The 24,246-nt window shown below is 31.4% G+C and overlaps 2 protein-coding genes across 11 annotated transcripts in view; both read left to right on the top strand.

The window, feature by feature from the left end:
* Positions 1 to 4,629, top strand: part of LOC106687595 (Cyclic-AMP response element binding protein B) — a 16,553-nt gene extending 11,924 nt beyond the window's left edge. For all 7 annotated transcript variants that reach the window (XM_024359727.2, XM_024359726.2, XM_024359728.2 and 4 more), the window contains exons 6-7: positions 1,178 to 1,265; positions 3,056 to 4,629. In XM_024359727.2, the coding sequence (XP_024215495.1) occupies positions 1,178 to 1,265; positions 3,056 to 3,203 (236 nt within the window). In that variant the 3' untranslated portion in view covers positions 3,204 to 4,629. The remainder of the gene's footprint in view (positions 1 to 1,177; positions 1,266 to 3,055) is intronic.
* Positions 4,630 to 10,054: 5,425 nt separating this feature from the next.
* Positions 10,055 to 24,246, top strand: part of LOC106687603 (glutathione S-transferase LANCL1) — a 21,270-nt gene continuing 7,078 nt past the window's right edge. The window contains exons 1-7 of one of the 4 annotated variants that reach the window (XM_067046984.1): positions 10,055 to 10,308; positions 10,388 to 10,567; positions 11,476 to 11,624; positions 12,624 to 12,756; positions 12,882 to 13,022; positions 14,424 to 14,606; positions 20,234 to 20,382. In XM_067046984.1, the coding sequence (XP_066903085.1) occupies positions 10,219 to 10,308; positions 10,388 to 10,567; positions 11,476 to 11,624; positions 12,624 to 12,756; positions 12,882 to 13,022; positions 14,424 to 14,606; positions 20,234 to 20,382 (1,025 nt within the window). In that variant the 5' untranslated portion in view covers positions 10,055 to 10,218. Of the gene's footprint in view, positions 10,309 to 10,387; positions 10,568 to 11,475; positions 11,625 to 12,623; positions 12,757 to 12,881; positions 13,023 to 14,423; positions 14,607 to 18,050; positions 18,451 to 19,357; positions 19,496 to 19,805; positions 19,907 to 19,977; positions 20,158 to 20,233; positions 20,383 to 24,246 lie in introns of those variants that run through there. The other 3 variants (XM_067046985.1, XM_014431587.3, XM_014431586.2) reach the window with 3 other exon arrangements.

Below are 24,246 nucleotides of genomic sequence, written 5' to 3' on the forward strand. Positions count from 1 at the left end.
ATTTTTGCAGTAAAAATCAACAGTTTTTGAAGGAAGGAATTTGGGCTTTACCATCTCGTTGGGAGAAGGTTACCGACTGTAACGGTGGATATTTTGATGAATAAAGGTGATTATTTGAAAATATTTATTTATTTATAATTTCCCCCAAAAAAACGACAGGACTTTTTGAATGACCTGGTATATAAATGACAATATTTCTTAAAATGCATTGATATGATTGACGAATATAAGGATATAGTACGTGAGTATGTGGCAAATCTCGAAATGTACAATATAAAAGATAATATTATGTTCTTATTGGAAGTTTTTTTTTTCACCTCAGCAGATTAGCAAATTAATATAAACAACTTCCTTGAAAAGAAAATCCAGAATAAAAAGTTTTAATTTAAACACCAATGTGACTTCAGTTCCCTCATCTATGACAGCTTAAGATAAATTTGGGTTGGTAAATAGTGAGGGAATTCTTCAAAAAATATGTTTAATCATGAGAGTGTACTGACAATATTGGCACATTGGAAGTGGCAGTTTTCTGACCTAGTGAGTGAATTAGGACACTGACCTCTTCTCAAGCGGGTTTGAGCAACTTCCTCCCTGAGGCCGCTGCAGTAGGATTTTGACCATGCTTTTACTATTCTTTTGATTTTAGTGTCCATGGTTTTATTATTCTTTTGAAGTCTTATCTCATTTCTTCCTGGTGACTTATTTTCGCCGACACGTGTTACATAAATTACCTCTATTTTTCAAAATAATAGTTAAAACTTTTTCTAGAAATAAATACAGCTAGGGAACTGAAAGTATCAATATCAAATACTGCAGAGATTTATTCATTATAATTCGTTGAAGTACATTAAAACTCTAAGCTCCTGGGTTCGAATCAGGCAGTAGCAGATAACTACTTTCTGTTTCACAGTAGCCATTAGTCAACCATATGGATTTGGAAGCCCTCCAGGGTCCATCCAGCCTCATAAAGTGGGTACCCTTAATTGGGTAAAAATCTGGCAGTCGATCATGATTCTCACCAAATCACCTCCTTGCACAACTGTTGGTCTAGTAACCGTACTTCTTTACAAGTACTGAACCCCTGGCTCTTCAAGCGTAGTAACGGTTCACATTATTATTATATCTTAAGGTCATGAAAACCAACTAGTAAGTAATACATTCATTTTTTTTTTTTCAGTTGTAACACAAAATGCCAGTATAGGAGGTAATCAAATAATGGCAGAAGATCAAGCGAGGAAAAGAGAAATGCGTCTTTTGAAAAACAGGTTTGTAATTAAATTTATATAATACACAAGTTTAATTTATGATTTCAAATCTTGTTGCTTATAGATTTATTTGATAATTCATTCTTTGATTGGTTGAAAATTTGGTAATGTGGATATCTTTCATTATTTCATTAAAAGATTCTTTATTAATTCCTTAAAAAATACCTCGAGCTTCTTACTTCATCATTTCTAATTAATGTAATGATGTTTTGTAAACTTGAAATATCTTTTATTTTATTTTTTTAAAGCTGTTGCCCTTTGTTAGTATTTCATAGTTGCATCTTAGGATTCTGTATTCCAATCCATCTAGCTTCTCTAATGTTAGGTTGGCATCAGTTACGCATATTTGGAAAGGTAGGGGGTCTGGAGGCTAGCCCATCTATTTAAGAATACTGAAATGGCTTGTCTCTCTAAACATTCAAGTAAGCACAGAAGTTCTTTCCCCGTCTAAAAAGTATTGGCAGATTTACTCTATTCACAAAGGACCTAGACCATTGGCAGGTTAACAAAAGAAAATATAACAGGCTGGATATCTTCTGAAACGACCTGGGCCCTGTTTCATAATAAACTACAAACTAATACTATTAGTCTTGTCGATTTAACTTAATACAATTACATTGACTTGTACAATAATAACTTGTACTATATTATAATAGAGTTATATTTTAATGTTGATTAAAGTGAGTGATGATTAGTAGTGGGTTCTGAACTGAAGTAATGAAAAATATGTGGTGTTAAATAATGAATCAATCTGAAGAAGGTTAAGATTTTGGCATCGGTTGATCTTAAGCAGTAAAAATGGTGTCCTATTTACTTTTTTATTTCTGGAAAAAATCTTGTTCAAGTTAATTACGATTCACATAGTGTTTAATCCAATCCTGCTTAAAGATAAAGAAGTCTATAGAGTGAAACCTCATACATGTGGAAACAGTGCTTACTGTAATCCTGCATTAAATACTGCTGTAAATATTTGCTGTTGCTAGAAAATATTTGGTGGTCTTGGATTCCTGTTTATTTTAACTTTTTACGAGGGTAAGTCAATTATTATCTGCAATATAGTTATAAAAATTTATTGTAATCAAATAAGAAACTTACAAGTTCATTATTTTTCGACATAGTCCCCTTGCTTTTCAACACAACATGGTCATTCCTCCATATTTTCTTCAATTAAATAATACAATAAAGTTGAAAGTATTTTTGGTAGTGAGTAATTCTAAATTGTAAATATCATTTTTAAATAAGTAACACCAATACTTGAAAAATTATCTTATAAAAATCAGCGAGGGGAAGTTATGGTAAAGATAACCTCGAACTTAGAGCTTTGATTAAGTATCATGTGGTTCGGAGGACCACATTAAATGTTACCTGTACTGATGTGAGAGCCTCAATAAAGACTCCTCCGGACAGGTAAAAAATGTACTGGTGGTTGGAAATGACAGTTAACTTATTGTCATATGAAGCAGACATAAATAAATAAATGAATCAACAATTTTAAACATGTTACTTCATTATATAATAAAAGGGAAAAGAATAAATAAATAATTTACAATTTGATACCTTTAGAATAAAAAAAACTTGCAATTTTTTCGAGTTTATCCTAGTAGTTTGTATCTTGAAAGCCCTCTACTACACTGCACAATATTGTTATAGCTGTTCTTGAAAGCTCTTTACTACACTACACTATATCGTTATAGCTTTGCTTGAAAGCTCTCTATACTATATTGTTATAGCTGTTCCTGAAATCCTCTTCACAATTATATTGATTAACTATTTTTTCCCCATCTGTTTAGGGAGGCGGCGAGGGAGTGCCGGAGAAAGAAAAAGGAATACATCAAGTGCTTAGAAAATAGAGTAGCAGTTCTTGAAAACCAGAACAAAGCCCTCATAGAAGAATTAAAGACATTAAAAGAACTGTATTGCCAAACAAAGGTGGAATAGCCTCAAAGTTCGTTATGTATATAGTGTATATCATTATTTCTAGAAAGGGATTTGTTTCATAAATATTTTTATGTGTATATGTGTGCGTGTATATATTATATATATGTATATATATACACACACACTCACATATATAATTTTTATGTATATATTTTAGTCAAACATACCTGCTTATATGTTGCTGTGTAGAATTTTAACTCTGGTGTGCTTCAACCAGCTTTTAATAGCTCCCTGTCCGTCCTGTGATTTGAGGGAATCATTTCTTGCTCATTTGCTTTAAAAAGTTTTGTTTTTAATCATCAAATGGTTAAAAACAATTAGCAACAAACCATTCATTAATCTGATCTTTTTTTTCCTTTTTTTTAAAAAAAAAATATGAAAGAAAATTTGTATTGATCGATAAGAAGCTTTTAATGTTAAAGATCTCATCTAATAATAGTCATTTATAAATCTTTCTTTCTTAATTTATTTGTTCTTTAGGAAATTAACCCGGCTCATCATTAAGTTAGATAATGAATTTTAGCTGTATTTGGTTTTGACCAGTACAAAACTGATGCAAATCCAGTTTACTTAGGAATTTTTTTGAATAAAAAAAAATATTTAAGTTGCTTAGTTACCAATTCATGGAGAGTATCCTAGCTACCTCTCTTATCATTTAGGTGTATTTAGAGAATCATATAGGCAGATCAGGGAAAATATTTTCTAATCAAATTGTAATGGTGGCTGGCACATCTAGAATGTTTTTTTTTTTTTAATTTATGGAGAAATATGAACTTCCGTAATGTTAATGTATATGTTTGTACATATTTATATATATATAATGTTATTGAATTTTTTTCCGACTTGAAAATAAGTTAATGGCCATAAGGCCTTTTTTATGTGCCTCTATTGGGCTGATCTTTGTTTTTATGATTGAAGTAGATGTTATGCTCCCATAAACATTAACTCTTATTACCCTTATTAGATGTAATTAACTTTATTAGATGTAATTAATTTGCACTCAAGTGCCTTAATCCCGTGCTAAAGCTTCATTTCATTGAAGGATTAATTAGAAACTACATAAAGTTATTTTTAAAAAAACCTTTCGTTTATATATCTGAGTGGTCGAATAGATTATTTTTCATATATTGGATATGAATTTCATTGTAATGACCATCAGCTGTCTGCTGAATATTTTCTTATCCTTTTTTTCTTTTTCTTTTTTTTAACTGTAAATATCTATACCGAATCCAGCTTATAAATGTTAGTAAATAATTGTGCATTGTATCAAAATGTAAATAAATACAATATATAAATTATGTAATATATTATACATTTATATTCTGTGAAAATAATTCTTAAGAATTCTAAAAGACCACAAATTAATGGTATACATTCTGTTTATAATTAAAAAAAGAAATAAACTTATATTTTATATAATTTTCTAGTATTGTGTAATTGTTCTTCCACCAATTCTATCAGATAACCTATCGCAATGCAAATAAAGAGAGTAAGTATAAAATCTATATAAATAAAAATATAATGTTCGTTTGTTACTTACCTTAGATCTCTGAAATGTTCTTTTCTTGGAATGTTCTTAGCAATTGAAATCCAGAATTTTTCTACTTGTGTTCATTGTTAGGATAATCGTCCATAACTTCTCTGCATTTAATTCAAATGCTATGTTGGAAAGCCGAATGTTTGCTCTTTCAACCCATATCAACACCATTTAGATTTGATCCCTTTATAAAGACAAAATAGTTGTTTAAAATGAAGGAATTCTTTTCAAATGTTCTATTTTATATCTCTGGTTCTAATTTGTTTAATTAGGTCTGTTCAATACCATTTGGTGTAGTTAAAAGAACCATAAACCACTCCTAAGTTTTATGTAGATTAGTTGATTCTTGTTAAAGTGACTGGTTTTTGTTTTTTTAAGGAATTAAAGGCTCATGTAACACAATTTCTTATTATTTTTTTTAAATCATCTAAATTTGACTTATTATCTAAGACATATAATTAAACATATCATATAATGAAAGGAATATTAACCATTTCATCCACATTTATTAAAATTTTGTTGTAGAATATTGGAAGATTATTGATTGACCGTGTGTATAGATGAATGGAATATGGTCCGGGTGCGGTAAAAAAAAACTCAAATAGTAGATAATTATATTAGTTTCGCCCCACGTTGGGGGTGATTCGCCAACGTGACGCCCCACGGCAGTCAAAGTTGTAGACAATACATCCTTAACATCCTAGGTTCCCGTCGTTCAATTGCATAAATACAGAGATCCTTATTGAATCAGCAATTACGCAACAAACAATTTTTATACAGCGCTTTTATCTAAAGTGGATAGGAAATTTTTTTTTTAATTTACTGATATATTCTATTCAATATTAATTCAAACAATATTGCATAGTATAATAATCCGAAGGGGTTACTTTTAATAAACAAAATTTGAAAACATCAATTGAAACAAAAAAAAAAGTTTTAATTTAACAAAAATTTCTAAAATAATTTTAGTATTTTTGTATGTTATTGTTTCCTGATATTGCTCTGTATGCATCTGAAGGTTATTATAAATGAATTTTTTTTTTTTTATATGCAATGAGAAAAATATTGGTGATTGCATTAAATGAGTTTACACATATTAAAAATTAACAAAAGCCAAAAGATGGTTCCTGTAAAGTAAGCCAAGATATATTTTACTATGAAAAAGCAAGTCATGTTCGTTTTTATTGTTCTTCAAATTTTGTGATGTAAATAAATAAATAAAAGGCCCATAAGAAAAAAATTTTGAGCAAAAACAATTTATTTGTCCATTATGAAAATTGTAATCCAAGAGCATGGCAATTTATGTAACCAAATCAGGAAAATAATGATGCGTATATTGATCAATACCATCTCTATAGCAGATCCAATGGAACAACAAAAAACATTGTATATCCACAAGCACTGTGAAATTAAACTGATTAGAAACATGTGCTTTCCTTTTTATTTTAATCTGACTAAGCAAGCCACTGGAATATGTGGCCGAGTACGTCTAGTAAGAAATAAAAACTGTTTATTTTATGAAATGATAAAATTTCGATCAATGTTTTGTACCTTGATTATGTGAATAAGAAAAAAAAAAAAAAAACTTCAAAAATAGAATTATCTATTTAACTTAATTTTAAACTAGTAGTTTTAACACCATTTTTTTTTTTTAAAGAGTGTAGTCTAAGTAGAGTGCTCTTAACCCTCCACCACCTATCACCTACAGGTGACAACTTAGAGAATTAATAAAAAATAAGTGAATATCTTAATGAGGTGTAGATAGTTGACCGTAGATATAGTGTGCCTTTCCACGAATCAATCAGTTTTAGCTAATCCTCTCCGCTAGACGGTAAGGCTCTTTTCTTGTCCACATATTTCTTACATTATTCATTTCTCATTCTCCATATTTCTTCTTCTTTTTCTAACTTTTTACTATTGTGTATATATACATATCTCTTCTCACCTACATAATATTATATTTCATCTTTCACATTTTTCAATCAGCTACCTTCTAATTCCACGATTATCAACCAATTAATTTTTTGTATTGTTCAATTATCAATTTTTTTATTATTTATGATTCACTTCAATATTTTGTATGATTCCTAACTTGTTTTGTCTACTATTTCCTGTCAATTTTATGTTTCTCTAAATGTTGTTGTTATCTCTTTTCTTCTATAGCCCTGATGAAGACCTGAAATAAATATTTTTTCTTTATTTATGTTGTTTGTTTGCTGACCGCACCCCCCGACCATCTTCTCCTATCAGTGAATATCTTAAGCTATTTCAGCACACCCATATAGCTTTATTTGAACTATTTTTTAATTGCAAAGTAAATAAGCATTGTTCGATTGCTAGATTCTTACTCTTTTTCGTTTTAGAATCATAATCATTTTGTTGAAGACGTTCTGAGGTTTAAATAACTGGCATATTTCACACTTTGTTTAACAAGTGTAATTATGGAAGAAAAAAGGTAACTAAGAAGTTAATAAATACACATTTTATTTCAATCAAATATGCATTGTCAATAAATACATGAGTTTTTATAAAAAGTATTGTACATTATAGCCATAATTGACTTTTCAATGATGTGAAAAAAAAATTAGGTAAACGTAGACTTGTGTAATCTAGACTCAACAAAGTTAAATATAAATAAAAAAAAACAGTTAAATGGGACCTGTGAAATTCATATTTTGGTAATTTTACAAGAACTTTAAAGATGTATTTTTGGACCTAGTAAAAATGAATCACAATATTACAGAATAAATTCCCTAAAAAAGCATGAGAGAACCCAATGAATTTGTTCCTAATATCCGAGTTTTCTTATATTTCTCTCCCTTCACAGATGTTGGCACATCAAATGCATAGTGATATTACAGGTTTGAATATCATAAAATGGCTAAAGTTGGTATATATTACATGTACTGAATTTTCCCTTAAGTAAGGGGTAAGGGAAAGTATTCATAATGATATATGTAGAGTGGGGAAACTCAAATTCATTGATAATATCATATACCAAATTAAATATTAAAACACCCTAAAAGAAAGCCTACTACTCAGTGTTCTAAAACATGGAAATAAAGAAAACTTTATTTTCATCCAGGATGTGTATTTGCAACACAGATGTGGAAATCAAAAATATGTTTTAAGGCTGCTCAACAATACTCCAAAATGATTGAGAACCGAACATTTAAAGGAACCTATAAGGAAAAAATATAAAAAGATATGTTCAAATGTCAAGTAGTTAAAAACTGCCATTTAGGAAGAATAGGAGTCTTCTTTTATTTCTTTGAATATCATTTTAAAAAATGGTGGAAGCAATTTCCAAAAAGATTTACTTCATTGATGAAACAAAGTTGGTTCTATAATATTAATTTTTTTCCTAGAAAATAAACATTTTCAATGTTTGTTACAGTAAATTTTTATACCATAATTTTTTTATTTAATTGTTACATTTATGAATTAAACTATGCAATTGTTGATTTTTTATTCTTATTAAATTAATATATATTTTTTTTGTTGGCTCTATAGACCTTATAGACCTATGATCACCCAAAACAGCCTTCTCCTCAACTACCTGTCTTTGGCTATTTTCACATCTTTGTTGACTCTGTCTATCCATCTGGTTTTGACCTGCCACATGGTCTCTAATGTGGCACTGATTGTTGTGTAGAGGCATCTTGATGGATTGCTTCTTCTTTGCCTATATATAATGAGATATTGACTGACCAGTCTTTGCAAACAGTTCACTGTTACTTTATCTCCTCCATGTTTTAATGAAATTAATATGACGTTTATAAACTTGTATTTCAAGCATTTCATTAAACTTTAACTCCTATATTTTAGGCGTAATAATAAAAAAAAAAAGTAATTTATTTTTAGGTGTTTCAATACTATACATTCCTCAACAGTATAATATAACAATTATTTTCCCATTATTATTGCTGTAAGAGCTATTAGCTGAGGAATTTTCTAAATCACAACATTTTAATCATATTTAAAAACACTTTCCTTTATTGTTGATTTTACTCGAGATTTCAGAAATCTTAGTTAAAAGCAACCAGTCCTAAATGAGCGATTTTTCAGATAAATACATAAATAGTAGAAATAAATTGAACAGTGCATACAATGTACATTACTTACAAATAGATTTAGTTCAGGAAATATTGTACTCTTGACACTTAATGGGTTGTAGGCCTACAGATTTAGTTTTTTTTTTTTAATTTAGCTAACTACTCTGCCGTAAATAGTATAGATATTATGTAGTGAAAAGTAGATATGAGAAAACAAAATTTAAAATGCTTCTTTATTTTATGTCTTTTAGTATGTTAAATTTTGTTTTTTCACACATACTATTCTGTTTTTAGGTGTTATTGCATCTCCTGTACTTTTTTAACCTTATATTTTATGTAATTTTTTATATTCATACCATTGCTTATTTTATATTAATACTATTTTATTTTATTTGTATATAATTTTCTTTTCACTCATTTCTACATAATTTTAACCCTACCTTAATTTATCTTTTTGTATCTTATGTCAAAATATTTTCAATGATTGGAGAAGTTTGTTGGGTGGTGCGGTCAGCAAAGAACAACATAAATAAACAAAACCATATTTATTTATTTTATGCTGACGTTTCGACCTGAGTTTCAGGTCTTCATCAGGGCTATAGAACAAAAGAGATAACAACAACATTTAGAGTAACGTACAATTGAAAAGGAATAGTATACAAACAAATTTAGAATTATACAAAATATTGAATTAAATCATTGTAGATTCAATTTATTTATTTAATTTTTCAGTTTTTTTAGACACTACTTGCATATCTTATATTATACACATCTTCTTACCTACATGATATTATATTTCATCTGTCACTGTTTTCAATTTACTACCATACAATTCCACGAATATCAATCGATTAAAATTTTGTACTATTCAATTATCAGTTATCAATTTTTTATCATTTATGATTTAATTCAATATTTTGTATAATTATAAATTTGTTTGTATACTATTCCTTTTCAATTGTATGTCACTCTAAATGTTGTTGTTATCTCTTTTGTTCTATAGCTCTGATGAAGACCTGAAACTCAGGTCGAAACGTCGGCATAAAATAAATAAATATGGTTTTGTTTATTTGTTGTTCTTTGCTGACCGCACCCCCGAAAAACTTCTCCAATCATTAATCTACGGTCAATTATCTACACCTCAAAATATTTTCAGTTGTTTTTTTATCTTTTCAGCCCTGATGAAGCTCTACAAAGTGGAGCGAAACGTCGGAAAATAAATAGTTGTTGACTATTTTAGCTCTCTTTTGATAGCAAACATGACCATCTTCCTCATAATTTTAAACAAACTTTAGATCAAGGAACTAAAACATCTGTATCAGCCATATGAAGTCCACCTGGTTAACATATTTCTCACTAAACACCATTTATAGTTTCTGTAAAACATAAAAGTGGAAACTTAGCCATTTATAAATTTTAAGAAATGAGTATAGATTATCGCAAGGAAAGATATATCCTTAACAATTACGCCCGCTTCTTAACTGAGGGAACTTCATTTGTAACAGCTAACGATGTGCATATTATTGCTCAATATTTCAATCTATTTCATTAAAAAGTTTAAACCCAATTAGATTTTGTACCTGATTTTTCAGATCTCCACTGAACTTTTCCAAAAGATCGAAGTTGCAGAAAAAGGTCTGTACCAACAGTTAATAGATTCGGAACGCCAGATAACTGCTTGCTCAAATTATTCAATTTATGTAGGAACTACTGGAATAGCTATGCTATACCTTTATAAATACATGAAGAACAACGATAGCTCTGCATTAACGGTACAACATTATATTATATTAATATTATATTTCATATCTTTTTCAAAATTATCTCTCTTAGTGAAAGGCTGACGTGAAATCTTAATACGTTTTAAGTTTAAATAGCTCGTAAAACTTACTTCTGACCATTAATAAACCAAAACACGAAATTATCAATACAGACTTTTTGTTACGATGTATTATTATTACTCTTAAAGTATAGTGTATCCAAGATAAGTTTGCCGGTGAGTTAAGGAAGAGGGGAGAACCGCAGTGACATACGTTTTCCCGCCAACTCCACACTGTTTTCTCCAATAGGCCTGTTCCAACAACCCCTTCTTACCGTACGGAGCATGCGTATTACGTGTTTTTCCCTTCCAAATGTTATACTGCGCTGACTCCGTACAGTTCTGGATTGTCAGAAGTTGTTAGAACAGAACTACTCGGTTGAATGGACCAACCTTTTCTTCACTTTTCTTTCCTGGACGTGCTTCTGCAACTTTACTAATAGAAATTCTTTGTATAACGTTTCAAAATTATTTTTCATTAATGTCGAAATAAAGTTTTCCACATCAGGTAAACTGGTTAGAGGGAAAACTATCCACTCCCAAACCAAAAACGTAATTATAGACGTATTTAACCCATTTACATGCTAGCGCATGCGCGAATTTGCCACTGTCTGGAAAACGTGTAGCCTTTATATATCATTACACAAAAACCGACCCATCAACCAATTCAAATAACCCATCCACACGCTTGCACGAATTCGCCATAGTTTGGCCAATGTGTAGTAACAAGTTTTGGCAAATTCTAAATAAAGTCTTCACATGTGCTGTTATTTAGTTTTTGTCAAGAAAAAATTGAACCTCCTTGATATTTAAATGTATTACGTCACTATTGCAAAAGCGACATGATTATAATGTTTTTAGAGAGGAAAAAGAATAGTAGCTGAGGCTAATGAAAAAGGAAAATATACAGGTATCAGTTTCCTCCGAGGGAATGCTGGTCCCTTAGCTTTAGGCTTTATATTTAATGCTTTTGCTTCTGGAGGTAGCTCTGCAACTGAATTATCGCGCAGGTAAAATGTTTTACATCATTAACTTATTAATTATTATAGTGCATCCAAGATGGGTTTGCTGGTGAGTTATGGAAGAGGGGAAACCCACAGTGGCACACGTTCTCCCGCCAACCCCTCCCCCTCACTGTTTTCTCCAATAGGTCTGTTTCAATAACCCCTTCTGATTGTACGAAGTATGGATAGATACCAAATCTTGTCTGCGCAGACTCCATACAGTTTCGGAGAGTCAGAAGTGGTTGTTGGAATAGACATACTTGGTTGAATGGACTAACCTTTCCTGGACGTTCTTCAGTAGTTTTACTAATAGGAATTCTTGGTATCAGTTTTCACAATTATTTTTCATTAATATCGAAGTAGTGTAAGTTTACCATGTCAAGTAAACTGGGTACATGGAAAACTATCCACTCTCAAACCAAAAACGTAATTATGAACTTACTTAAATGCCTATAAAAACCATGGCTGAGAGTGGTCCAATCCATGTTTCCTCTGTTCTGAAAAGCAATAAATTACTGCATTTATTATATGTTTATAGGACCAAATATACTGCATTTTAAAACAATAAAATTAAGAAAATTGTTGCACTAACTGTTTCACAACAAATTTAAACTTAAAATTAAATCTCAAATATGACTTTTTGGAAGATACTACATTTCTTAAATTGCAATTCAGAACAGAGTTCTCAATATATTTGCATATAAAGTAAAACAAGAATCAGTATAAAGCAGTTCGTCAAAAATAAAGGATAACCTTCCTTTTTCGTAATTTATTAGTCCAAGAATAGGGAGGAAAATCGTTCCAAGTACCTACCCAATCCCGAACTAGTTGGGCGTTACCAAGTTCCAGTCCAGTAGTTTGTTCCCAGTAGGAGGAGAGGATTGTTTTCGTTTTGAGGGAAGAAGGACCTAGGGTGGAGGGCGTGCAAGTTCCACCCTACAGGCAAACTTATCTTGGATGCACTATACCTTCGACAAACTAATATTCAATACTTCGAATCCGTAGGTTATGTGCACTAGCAGATAAGGATGTTGATTCGCCGTGTGAACTTTTAAATGGAAGGGCAGGATATCTTTATGCTTTATTATTTGTCCAGAAATATTTTAATAATGTAATATCAGAGGAACTATTGAGGAAGGTAAAGCCTTTTTATATTATATTAGTATAAACCACACTTTTTTCCCCCTCTTTAATGCTCTATGAATATTTACCGTTATCATCAACATAAATATCTTATTAAATGTATTTCGTTTGTCACATTAGCAAATAAGCATCATACTCCGTGAAGGAGTGAGGAGAGCTGAAATAACTCCCTGTGAAGCGCCATTGGTTTACGAGTGGTATGATACTAATTACCTAGGAGCAGCCCACGGCCTCGCAGGAATTCTCTACATTTTGCTTTGTGTGAGAAATAATCTCGTTTTTATAATTTTTTTTTTAATGTAATAAATTACAAATTTTATGTCTAAGATTTTGTCCAAACTGGACTAGTATAGTGCAATAGTCTCCTCTTAGTCGGACAAATAAAAAGTTAAATATATGGAACTTCAAATGTTCAATAAAGATACTGAACTATATGTTCCATATATTTAATCTTTTTTTAGTCCGACGAAGAGACCATACGCTTGTCCAGGGACATAACATCAGGGCCCCTACAGCCTACTGACTAAGACGGTAGGAATACATAATTGGATTTAGTAAAGACCCCGAAAACATTCTTCTAAAATTCAGACAGACTAAATGTCGGTAATGAGCGGATACCGTGACCTTCTAAGAAACGGATACCCGCATAACTTTTGTGCGTACGTCAGGTATTGGAAGATCATTGATTGACCATGTGTTATATATAAAAGGAAGATAAATAAAAAAACAACTCTAATATTAATTGAACTGTGGGCCAAAGTTTCGCCCCACTTTGTAGTGCTTCATCAGAGCTAAAAAAGATACAACAACTTAAATAAAGAAACAAAGTAAGAGAATAGATAATACATAATAAAAGTTAACTAAGGTCAGGCTAAATATAATTTAAAATATGTGAAAATTTATATAAAAATGAACAAAGTAAATAAAATAAAATAATAGTAATTTACTTTGTTAATTTTCATATATTTGAAATCATATTTAGCCACAACTTAGATTACCTTAATTCAATGTTACATATTGGTTTACCTTGTTACTATAATTAGTTGTTTTTTTAGCCCTGATGAAGTGGGGCGAGACGTTGGCTCATATTAAATAGTTCAATTACTGTTTGAGTTTTTTTTTACCGTACCCGGACCATCTTCGTTCAGGTAGTTTCATAGTGGCCGAATTCACTTATAATTCGTGTTTGGTATCGCGGTAATTGTGAAAATTTCTGTCATCAAATGACATAACAGCACTCAGTTGGTAATAAAACAGCACTCCTACCAGCCCTGCAAAGTGGGGGGAAACGTTAGTTAACAATAAATAGTTTTATTTTACGATTTTGAAACTTTTATGGACCACCACCCGGACTATCTTCCTCTAATACACTGCGGCAGATCTCCATTTTAGAAGAAAGATGCACTGTTCTTTTCTATCAAAGCCAAGCCAGTTGGTGACAGAACAGGACTCTTATCAGCCCTGACGAAGCTCTGCAAAGTGGGACGAAACATTGGTTTGCAATAAATAGTTTTTTTTTACTATTTTGAAACTTTTATTGACCGCCACCCGGACTGCCTTCCTCCAATCTACTTCATACGGTCAACTACCTTATTCCATATTGAAAATAAAATACAATTATGACAATGTTTGTTTAATGTGGATACAAATGACTATTTTCAGTGCTCACGGTTACTGACATCAAAGGAAAAAAACGACCTGATACAGCCTACAATTGAATGGTTACTTACTCAACGGTTTCCCAGCGGTAATTTTAAACCATCTACGGATAAAGACGAAGACAATCTAGTTCAATGGTGCCATGGAGCTCCAGGATTCGTTCATCTTTTTACCTTGGCCAGCGAGGTAACTTTTACAAACGGCTAAGCCATTACATCTATTGCTATGGATTATACTAGTATAGTTGTTATAAGTGAAGTTTATCTATGATATTTCCTCAAATTAAAATTCACCTTCATGTCAATTAACCATCAAACTTCCATTCCATTTTTTCTCCCATCAACGGAATAATTTACTGCATCATGTTTTATCAGAAGTGCCCCATAGAAAAAGTTTGGCCCTGGAAGGGAAAGATTGTAAGGAAGTAATCCCTCTACCTGATGTACAGGGCTGACGAGTGGGGTGCCTAAAAATATTAAAATTACAAAAAAAAAAAAAAAAAAGGAAGGAATAGAGCTAGACCTAGGGGAGGTGATCCTAGTTTGTAAACTGTAGTTGACCTTTCTCTGTATTGTGGGACGAGTATAGTATTTTTTATGACGATTATTTTAATTATGTTTTAATCTTAATTTACTTTGAAAGAAACCAAGAAAGTTAATGCTTTCTTGGAATATGCTGGAGCCAGGACCTTCTGTAGCTCAGGCGGTTGAGGTTCAGGTCTTAGCAACCTGAGAATTGCGGGCGGTGCCGGTTCGAATCCGGCCTGGGGTGAACTTTAGTTCACATTTAGTCGTGGTAGTGAGTATTGGTGTCACCGCGACGATCGATCGTTGGTGGAGACGGATCCTTAGACCAAGTCCTAACTAGTCCAGGATAGCGCGATGCTCGCATAGTCGGGCTAAATAATAGAATCTATTTATTGATTAAGAATAATTAAATATCCTTATTGAACATTTAAGGTTCAGTAAGAACATTCATTGAACTTTAAATGTTCAATAAGGATACTTAACTCTATTTGAATTTCTTCTTAGTCCGACTAAGCGACTATCGCGTTACGCATACTCTGTATCCGGTTATATTATACACCAGCGATTTCTAGTCGCGGCGACGCAAATACTCGCAGTCGTAGAAAATTTACAAGGTGCGATACACAGTGATTAATCAGGTTAAATCAAAATAGTTTCCGTAAAGGAATTCATTGAAACTTGTGCTGCCGTATTTTAGCTTTTAGCGCCAAGTAAATTAACCAAATATCGTTATAGTTGTGCAATGATCATTGGAAGGGCAGTTTTACAAGTTACTTGAATATCTATAAAAGCACCTGAGAATTGTTTCAGTCTAACCCTGTAACAAAAAGCACTGTCCGATAATTTCGGTATTAGACATTTTAAATAATGAGATGTTTCACTTCAGACAGAACCTCTACTAAAGCAACTCTGATGAAGGCATGAAATCCAGATCGACACCTCAGCACAATAAATAAGCTTTATTTATTTGTGTATTTTTGTTGACTGCACCCCCACTATCTTTTCCTCAGACATTTTAAATAAATAAAATAACAAATTCGGAAAATGTCAACTTCTGTCTAATCACGAATTAAAGCACATTCTGCCTGCTTGGATGTTTCATTCGATAAAACGAGAGTCGCGTTTCTGCCAAAACTGACATGCTAAAAATTTTTAATCGATTTTTTAGTAATAAGAATTCTAAACACTATGCTCGGTTTTTGTGACTGAAAAATCATCAAACGAAAATAATTATTTATTTCAAATTTCAAAACCTGATTACTGAGTGTTCTTTAGTGCTATTTCGAAATAGGTTAAGAACTTCAATAAATAGGAAACGACACAGCCTAGAAAACAGAAACCAAAGTAGTTAAAACCATAAACAATTATCGACCCCATGAGCAACACGCCAGAAATTGATTCAGTAACGAGATTTATCGATAAGCCTTATCAGAGGGAACAAGAACTGATTTTTTACTTGTATTGCATTAATAACCTACAAAAATTGTTTTTTAACAAAGCTAACAACTATCATAAAGATAATCTTGTCTTAATTTAATATATAAAAGAATAATTATGTAGGTATTCAAGTCGCGAAAATACTTAGACGTAGCCCTTCAATGTGGTGAAATTGTTTGGGAAAGAGGTCTGCTTTCAAAAGGATATTCGCTTTGCCACGGAGTATCGGGAAACGCTTACACTTTTCTCGAATTATTTAAATACACGAAGGTAAGAATAGCTCACTTCTACTTAACGTAAATTATCACTCCTATATTCCCGCAAATTTACTTGAGAAAATTTGTTTTAGAATGCAAAACACCTCCATAGAGCTGCTTGTTTTGCCGAATGGTGTACTCATCATCCTAGAGACCAACACATGAAACCTGACCGCCCACTTTCATTGTTTGAAGGTCCTTATCGAACATTAATTTGAATATATTTCATTTTCAAATTTATTAATCACAAATACTGTAAATTTTAGGTTTAGCTGGCCTAATTTACTTCTTAAATGACATCAGAAAACCTAATGCTGCAAGTTTTCCTGGTTATGGATTGTAAATAATACCTACTTGAAACATTTGTATTAACAATAAATTGTTTTACAGAATTACATTTCATCTTTATAGTATGCCATAGATAGATTTATTTTGATTTTCGGTTCCAAGTTTTTAGTTTTAGCACATATTAGCTTAATAACCTTAATAGAGAATCCAAACGAGGGTCGATAGGGAGCAAGAAAGATTTTGGTAATAAGGACTTGAAAAAAAACTTATTCTCGGGTGTCTATAATATAATCAAGTAATCTTTTAAAATGATAGTAATATTTAAATCCAATAGACTTGTTCAAACACTTGTTATGACTATCAGAAACGGAAAGGCGCATGCACAATGCGGTTTTCTAGTTGGTATTCCTGGTGATCAATCCCACCTGCGCCCAACAGTTTAATTAAAGTCAAAACTCATTTTAGATCAAATCTAATAACGACAAATGACAAAAACATGTAATAAAATCATTAATACAAGTTGTAGTATACAAGAAAAGTTATAATTTTAACTAATAGGCAATAGTGAATTAATCTTTCTTAAAGTTTCCCTTTGTTCTTCATAATCTCTTTGTCTCTTCACTATTTTCTTATCTCACAATAAGATTTTTTTTAAATTTTATCCAAAACTTTTTTCCATTATTGCATTATTATCTGCTAACATATTATACCTAATCATTCTCTTTTTTTATTTTTATGTTTAGTGACTTACTTAAATATGACAGAAATTAAATGCCACAATTCGCTTTATTTTATGTTATGTTGGAAGTTATGATAAGCATTAAAATAGAAGGTAATAGTACTGATAAAACCATTAATTGACTAAAACGTTATCTAGAGAAATGTATAATAATAATTGGGCGTATTGGTAGTAATAAGCAGTTATTTTATACTGAATTATTAGTCAGCTATTTTTATGATTATTCTAATCCGGTTTCTTACCAAGTAAAAAAAGACTGAACTTGCTTAAACTACTCTGAATATTTATTAATCTCCCAGCCTTGACTGATAGACAATACGGGAGTTCGCAGCTGTGGGAAACAGGACATCTTCGTAACAATCCACTGCGGCAATCTAAGGTGTACACAGTTTATTAGCAACCGTTCTCTTCTATTCTGTCTGTCGTTATATTTGGTGCATCTCCTCTCCCATCGAAGGAGAAGTGGATTGAACCAACGCCTTCCTTCCACCAGTACAAATAAAAAGACCGAAAGTACGGATAGTATCCTTGGTCATTAGCTGTGGGATATCGCTCTACTTTAGGACATAGAGCTCTGTTTCCCTTAGTAATTTTGCCATCTGCGCCTTATAGGCGGTACTGGCAAGTACGACTTGTTCAGTGGTCTCCGGTATTCCACAACCAGGGCATCGAAGTTATACTATGTACAACCTAGCTTTGCTCTGAAACCAAACTTTCAAGTTGCTTACAACCATGAACTGATGAAAGATACATGAACCAGCCACCCGAAAGCGGAAATGTTGGTGAGAAAACCATTAGTCAGCCTATTTATTATAATATTTCCTAACAGACCCTTCCTTATTTCATTTTAATTAAAAATCATTAAAATATACCGACTAAGTCCAGTAAAAGAAATCAATAGTCTACAACCAGGTAGTTAGAACAAAATATGTAAAATTAGTAGTCATTACAACGGATCCGGAGCAAGGTTAGTCTACTATCTGGCTACACCGCTGGTTATTTCTAGTAACAAAGCGAAGAATCTTTCAACCAAATTATTGTACTAAAAACTGTATTTTTACAAAATTTACATTTTTTATATAAATATTGAAATGTAACGTTGCTATAAATTTTACAATAATAATCCTGGCTTAGGTAAAAATTTAAGACCTTATTCTATATCGGAATTCTCACCCTTGCTTATTTATAAATCCATTGTCTCGGGTTCGAAATAATCCTCGGCCGAGGCTATATTTCTTGTTTCAAGTATTCCTCTTACCTAATACAGAATTTAAAAAGTGTCTATTTCACTCACTGTTCTCATTTTAAGGGTACGGTTACAAAGAATAGATCTTGCAAGAGCAGTTTATTCAACAATTCGTTAGCATTTTCTGTTTTTTCACAACTCATTAATTAATAATTGAATGTAGAATTATCACTTACTTAAGTGTGCATTAAGGAATAAGTAAATTGATATTCAGGACACCCCGCCCTGAATGCTCACTGATTAAACATACAAATTTGAGCATTTCTAATTAATTAATTTTCATCAGAAGACGCATCCATTGTAACCATAATCTGTGTCGATTACATTGAAAAGAGGACAAGAAATTAGGAATTTTATATAATTCAGTACCTGAATAAATAGAGCGCTACTATTGCACAAAATAATTAAATGTATTTCAAATCTGCTTTGTTTTAAAATTTGCATCATTGGTATATAAAAACTCTAGGGGCTAACATCTGACCTATTCTTAAAAATATAATTTAACCTTATATAATTTGCTCAAAATAGAATGAACTCATTGAATAGAACAATATTAAAATTATTCGCTGGATTTTCATCAAGTACGTTCTCATCTGCTTATTAAATAGACGTAATTAATAACTTAGATGAATAAAATTTTAGCATTAGAGGCCATTGAATAAGACCACATATGGTTATTATGTTATCTGTGTTAATATATCCCTGTAGAACAATCTGTGATAAGATTTTTTTCGAATTCTTTAGATACATAATTTTTTTTTTAAATATATACCACTATGTAAAATATATATATGTGGAAGGTAACTCACTGGTTATGTTGTTTGTAAACATTTTGACGGATGGCTGAGTTTTTTTAAATATAATTTAATTATTGTACTTGAACTTGTTTAGTAGTTGGGGTAAAACCTGAAATGGATCAGAGCCGTTTCTTCAAAAATCCTTACGAAAACTTTTCTCCTCAATCAGCGTCAAATTTCTTAAATGGAAAGCAGGTAACTCAAGTTACTTGTAGCTAAAATAAGTTTTCATTGACAATTCGTTATATCTTTGGTTTTATTTTTAGTTTAAAGGTGATTTAGTTTCCCGTGTTCAAAAACTAGATGCAGTATTGTCGGACAAAATTCAAAAAAACATCAATCTAATAACTTTCAATGAAGATTATACAGTTTACATAGGATATACTGGTATAGCGCTTCTATATCTTCTCAAATATAAAAAAACTAATGACACCAGTTTTTTACAGGTAAGAATGTGAAATGGATTCACTACATTTAAAAAAATTGTAGCATTTATTTTTGACCTAATTATCGGTGTTATAGAAAGCCAAAGATTTGGCTGAAAAAGGAGTTTCACAACTCAGGCAAGATGAAATTAGTTTTCTTCTTGGTGATGCAGGCCCTTTGGCCTTAGCTGCAGTCGTTAATTCAAAATTGGGAGATCATGAGCTTAGCAGACAATTTATACAAGGGTAATGTATATAACTTTAAAATTTAAAGTAGATAGTTTGCTATATTGATCTAATTACTTTTTAGCTGTGTAACAATATGATTATTATACTTAATTAGTAGGTCATTGAATGGATTCTTTACGACACAATGTCATTTAATCTATTTATTGTCTACTGTACCATATTAAGTGATTTTATGAACTTTCTCTATAACTCTCATTTAATAAATTTTTTTTATTTACTAAATAAATTAATTTGTTACTGGTCCACAAGTGTTGGCTCCAACATAGCTTGTATACCATCAAAGATCAATCAACCATTGTAAGTTATAATGGGACACCTTAAAGTAATTTGTATTTCAGTCCCAACCTCGAATGGAAAGTATCTGTTGAAGGTTTGTCCACTTCTTCAAATGAGGTAGTGAGTTGAAATTAGCAGCTGTATCCAATTAAAGCAATTGTAATAATAATTCCCACCATAGATCCAACTCTTGCTATGTACTGTCTCAGGATTTAGTCGGAATGCTAGGATAATCGCCGATGGCAATTATCCAAAAATAAGTTAATTAATTAATTTATATTGGATCCTGCAAAACTGTTATTATAGTTGGATTTTTTCCAAAGGCTTTTTGTGTGTTTACCATTTTACCAATTAAATACCTTTATATTTATAAAATGTTGTTACCATTAAATATAAAATATAATAAGGGGTAGTATTGTGTAATATAGTTGTAAATAAACCACATTAAGGAACAAAGTGTTTACTTACAATGATTTATAGATGATATTATTAAAATGATTGAAATGATCCAAACAAATGGTTTGTCATAAAATATGATTACTACATTATAACTTATTACCTAATATGTACATATAGCTACTGATTTGGATGGTGCGTGTCGAGTATGTAGTGATGTCTTTGCCATTGGTGTTGTGTTGTCATAAGGATGGCCTTCCAGCTCCTTAGAACTTTGTCTGGTCAAAGTGCATCTTGTCCTCTCTTTGGTCTTCCTACTTCTGTGTCTTCGTCTAGTTGTCCTGATCCTTTTCTGCTACCTCCCCTTAAAGGCGTTACCTTTTTTTTTTAATCGAATTCCTCATTGGCCATAGGTAACATAAAGCCCCCTAGGTGTTCGTACCCCCTAGGCACAAGAGGGGATGGGAAAGTTTGACATGTCTAAAGGCGGATCCACATGTTGGCCACTTGCCACGAATCGGAGGCTTGTACAAATGCCCGGTAAACAAAGAGCGGACCATCCACATGCCAGTGTTATTCAGAGAGGCAAGCATGGCGGATGTTTAAGTGGTTTCAGCCATTGCACTGGGCTTATATTATTTTTATTACAAAAAAAAAGAAAATTAAATATAAAACTTACTATAAAAAGTACCAACAAACACCTTTAATCTCCTAACAGCTCTCAGTTGCAACTAGATAGAGAACAATGGTGGAGATGCTACACGAGCGCTCTCATGAACCCCTTTGATCTGTGTCCAAAAAATCGACTCGGCGGATCGGCAATGAGCTTAGGCCAACTCGTACAACCCATCCACATGCTCACGCATGCAACCAAGCAACTCGGTTCGCCGTGGCTTGACCAACATGTAGAGGGCCCTTATAAGAAGGGTTTGTACCTGCTTAATTGGCTTCTGATCCTTCAGCGAAAATTGTGGTACACTAATGTGTTAAAAGCTCTGATATGGGACCCCTGTGGTAAATAAACATGGGTGTGTTTGTATATACACAGGGCCACTATGAAAGGTCCCTTGAAAAATATCCCACCTTGGCCAGATACCGGAACATATGGCGAAAAACCTTAATAATATAAATAATTGTTAAAATGTCAATACATATCACTCTAGCTTTCCTACTTTATTCCTGAATGATCACCTCATCATTTACAACTTGTCTGTTAAACACTTAAAATTAAAATTTTCCAGTGTTCCTGACATCTGCTTCATCAACCTGCACTTGAGCTTCTTGTGTCCTATCTTCTATTTTTCTCCACATCGACTATGGTTGTGTGGGATATGGCAAAAAGATTTCTCTTTTTTTTAGTTGTAGATAAAGTATTTGATTTTTATTAATTACACTCATTTTTCCTCTATTAATTATAACATATTTAATTAAATTATAATTTTCGATAAATAGTCAACTTATCAATTACTCAACCTTTATGGCTCACTCATCTAGAAGCATTTGGTCCCTAATATGATTTTTATTGAGAGTTTTATTGTTAATTAATGTTTTTACTAGAGGATGTATATTAGTTAATAAAACAACTCTCATAGTTAATATGGAGCAAAGTAATTAAAATGATATATCATTTACATGATAAATAAACCTTGAAACAGAACTAGAATAATGAGATTATATATACTGTTCTGTACGAAACATCTATTAAACAATAAAAAAAAAAAATTAAAACAATCTAACTATGACTCCTTATAATATTATCCACGAATAATTCATTCTATTAATATTACTGAAATGTCTATTTTTGATAAAATGAAGCAAACAAAATCTTGATTTTTCCCAATGTTCAATTAAGCTATCTTTATATATTGGCCATTAATATAAAGTCTCAATGTATTTGTCAACTATTAATTAGTATTTCAGTATACAATTCAAACTATATTTCTAAATCCTAATTTTCTTCCAATTCAATCTCTGTGAGAGGTCTTCTGAGTCTCAGGAAGAGAAGATGGGGTTAGGTCCAGATCACAGAGAAGTCATGTCTGTCTGTAATAGTGTCAGCCTCTGAAATTTTGGAGACAGTTCTTTTTTTCTTAATAAAATTGCTGTCCCGACTTCAATTATTTTGGTTCTCCTACTTTTTAATGAACTAGATTGATTGTTGAATGTATGATGAACATTTATTAATTCTTTTTTATTTTTAATCTTTGGAGGGCAAAGCCTGCGATTATTCTCTTAGTTTTTTAATACTTACTTACTCTCTGGAGTTGCAACTGGTCATTAACATATATTTCTTAATGATACTATTACAGTTAATTGGAGCAAATTTTCCTAAAAACTATTTTTATCGTCTTATGTATATGAAAGATTGATTGTAATTGAATATGAAGTAGATGGTCAGGAGTACGATTAATAAGGAACAAAAAGTTATCAGCTTGTAAATAATTCTTAATTCAGACTTATGAAATAGATAATAACTTTTAACAATGTGAAGATAGTTTACCGTAGATATATAAGAGGAGGAGATGGTCAGGGGTGCGGTCAGCAGAAAAAACGCAGATAAACAAACGAATTATTTATTTGTGGCGACGTTTCGACCTGATTTTCAGGTTTTCATCAGGGCTATAAAAACAAAAATACAACAACCATCATTTTATTTGTAACCATCAGTTATAACATCCTTATCCACTGTACCATTTATTTATTACTCACATTTATATGTGTATAAATAATAATGATATCAATCTACTACTGTCTTTGTCCATAGTTATTAATCAAATAATTGATATTTTCATTCCATTATTATGTATATTTCCACATTTTTAGTCTATTATTTATTTTATATTTTTCTCTCTGAATGATGGTTGTTGTCTTTTTGTTTTTATAGCCCTGATAAAGACCTGAAACTCAGGTTGAAACGTTGGCACAAATAAATAATTCGTTTGTTTATTTGTATTTTTTCTGCTGACCGCACCCCGACCATCTTCTCCTCTAATAAGTTTTAACATATAAAACATACACATTTTCTTTTATCATAAAAATAAGAATATTTTCTTCATACTATTTTTTATCTTTATCAACTTTTTTTTTTACATTTTTTCACATTTCATTGTTCAATCCCCCTTGTCTCTTCTCTGTTCATGGAAAAAATTAGATTTTTTTAAAAATTTATTTTACTAGAGACTATTATTT

This window comes from Halyomorpha halys, unplaced genomic scaffold, assembly GCF_000696795.3.
Source record: "Halyomorpha halys isolate HHAL.00 unplaced genomic scaffold, Hhal_1.1 Scaffold987.1, whole genome shotgun sequence".
Taxonomy (NCBI): domain Eukaryota; kingdom Metazoa; phylum Arthropoda; class Insecta; order Hemiptera; family Pentatomidae; genus Halyomorpha; species Halyomorpha halys.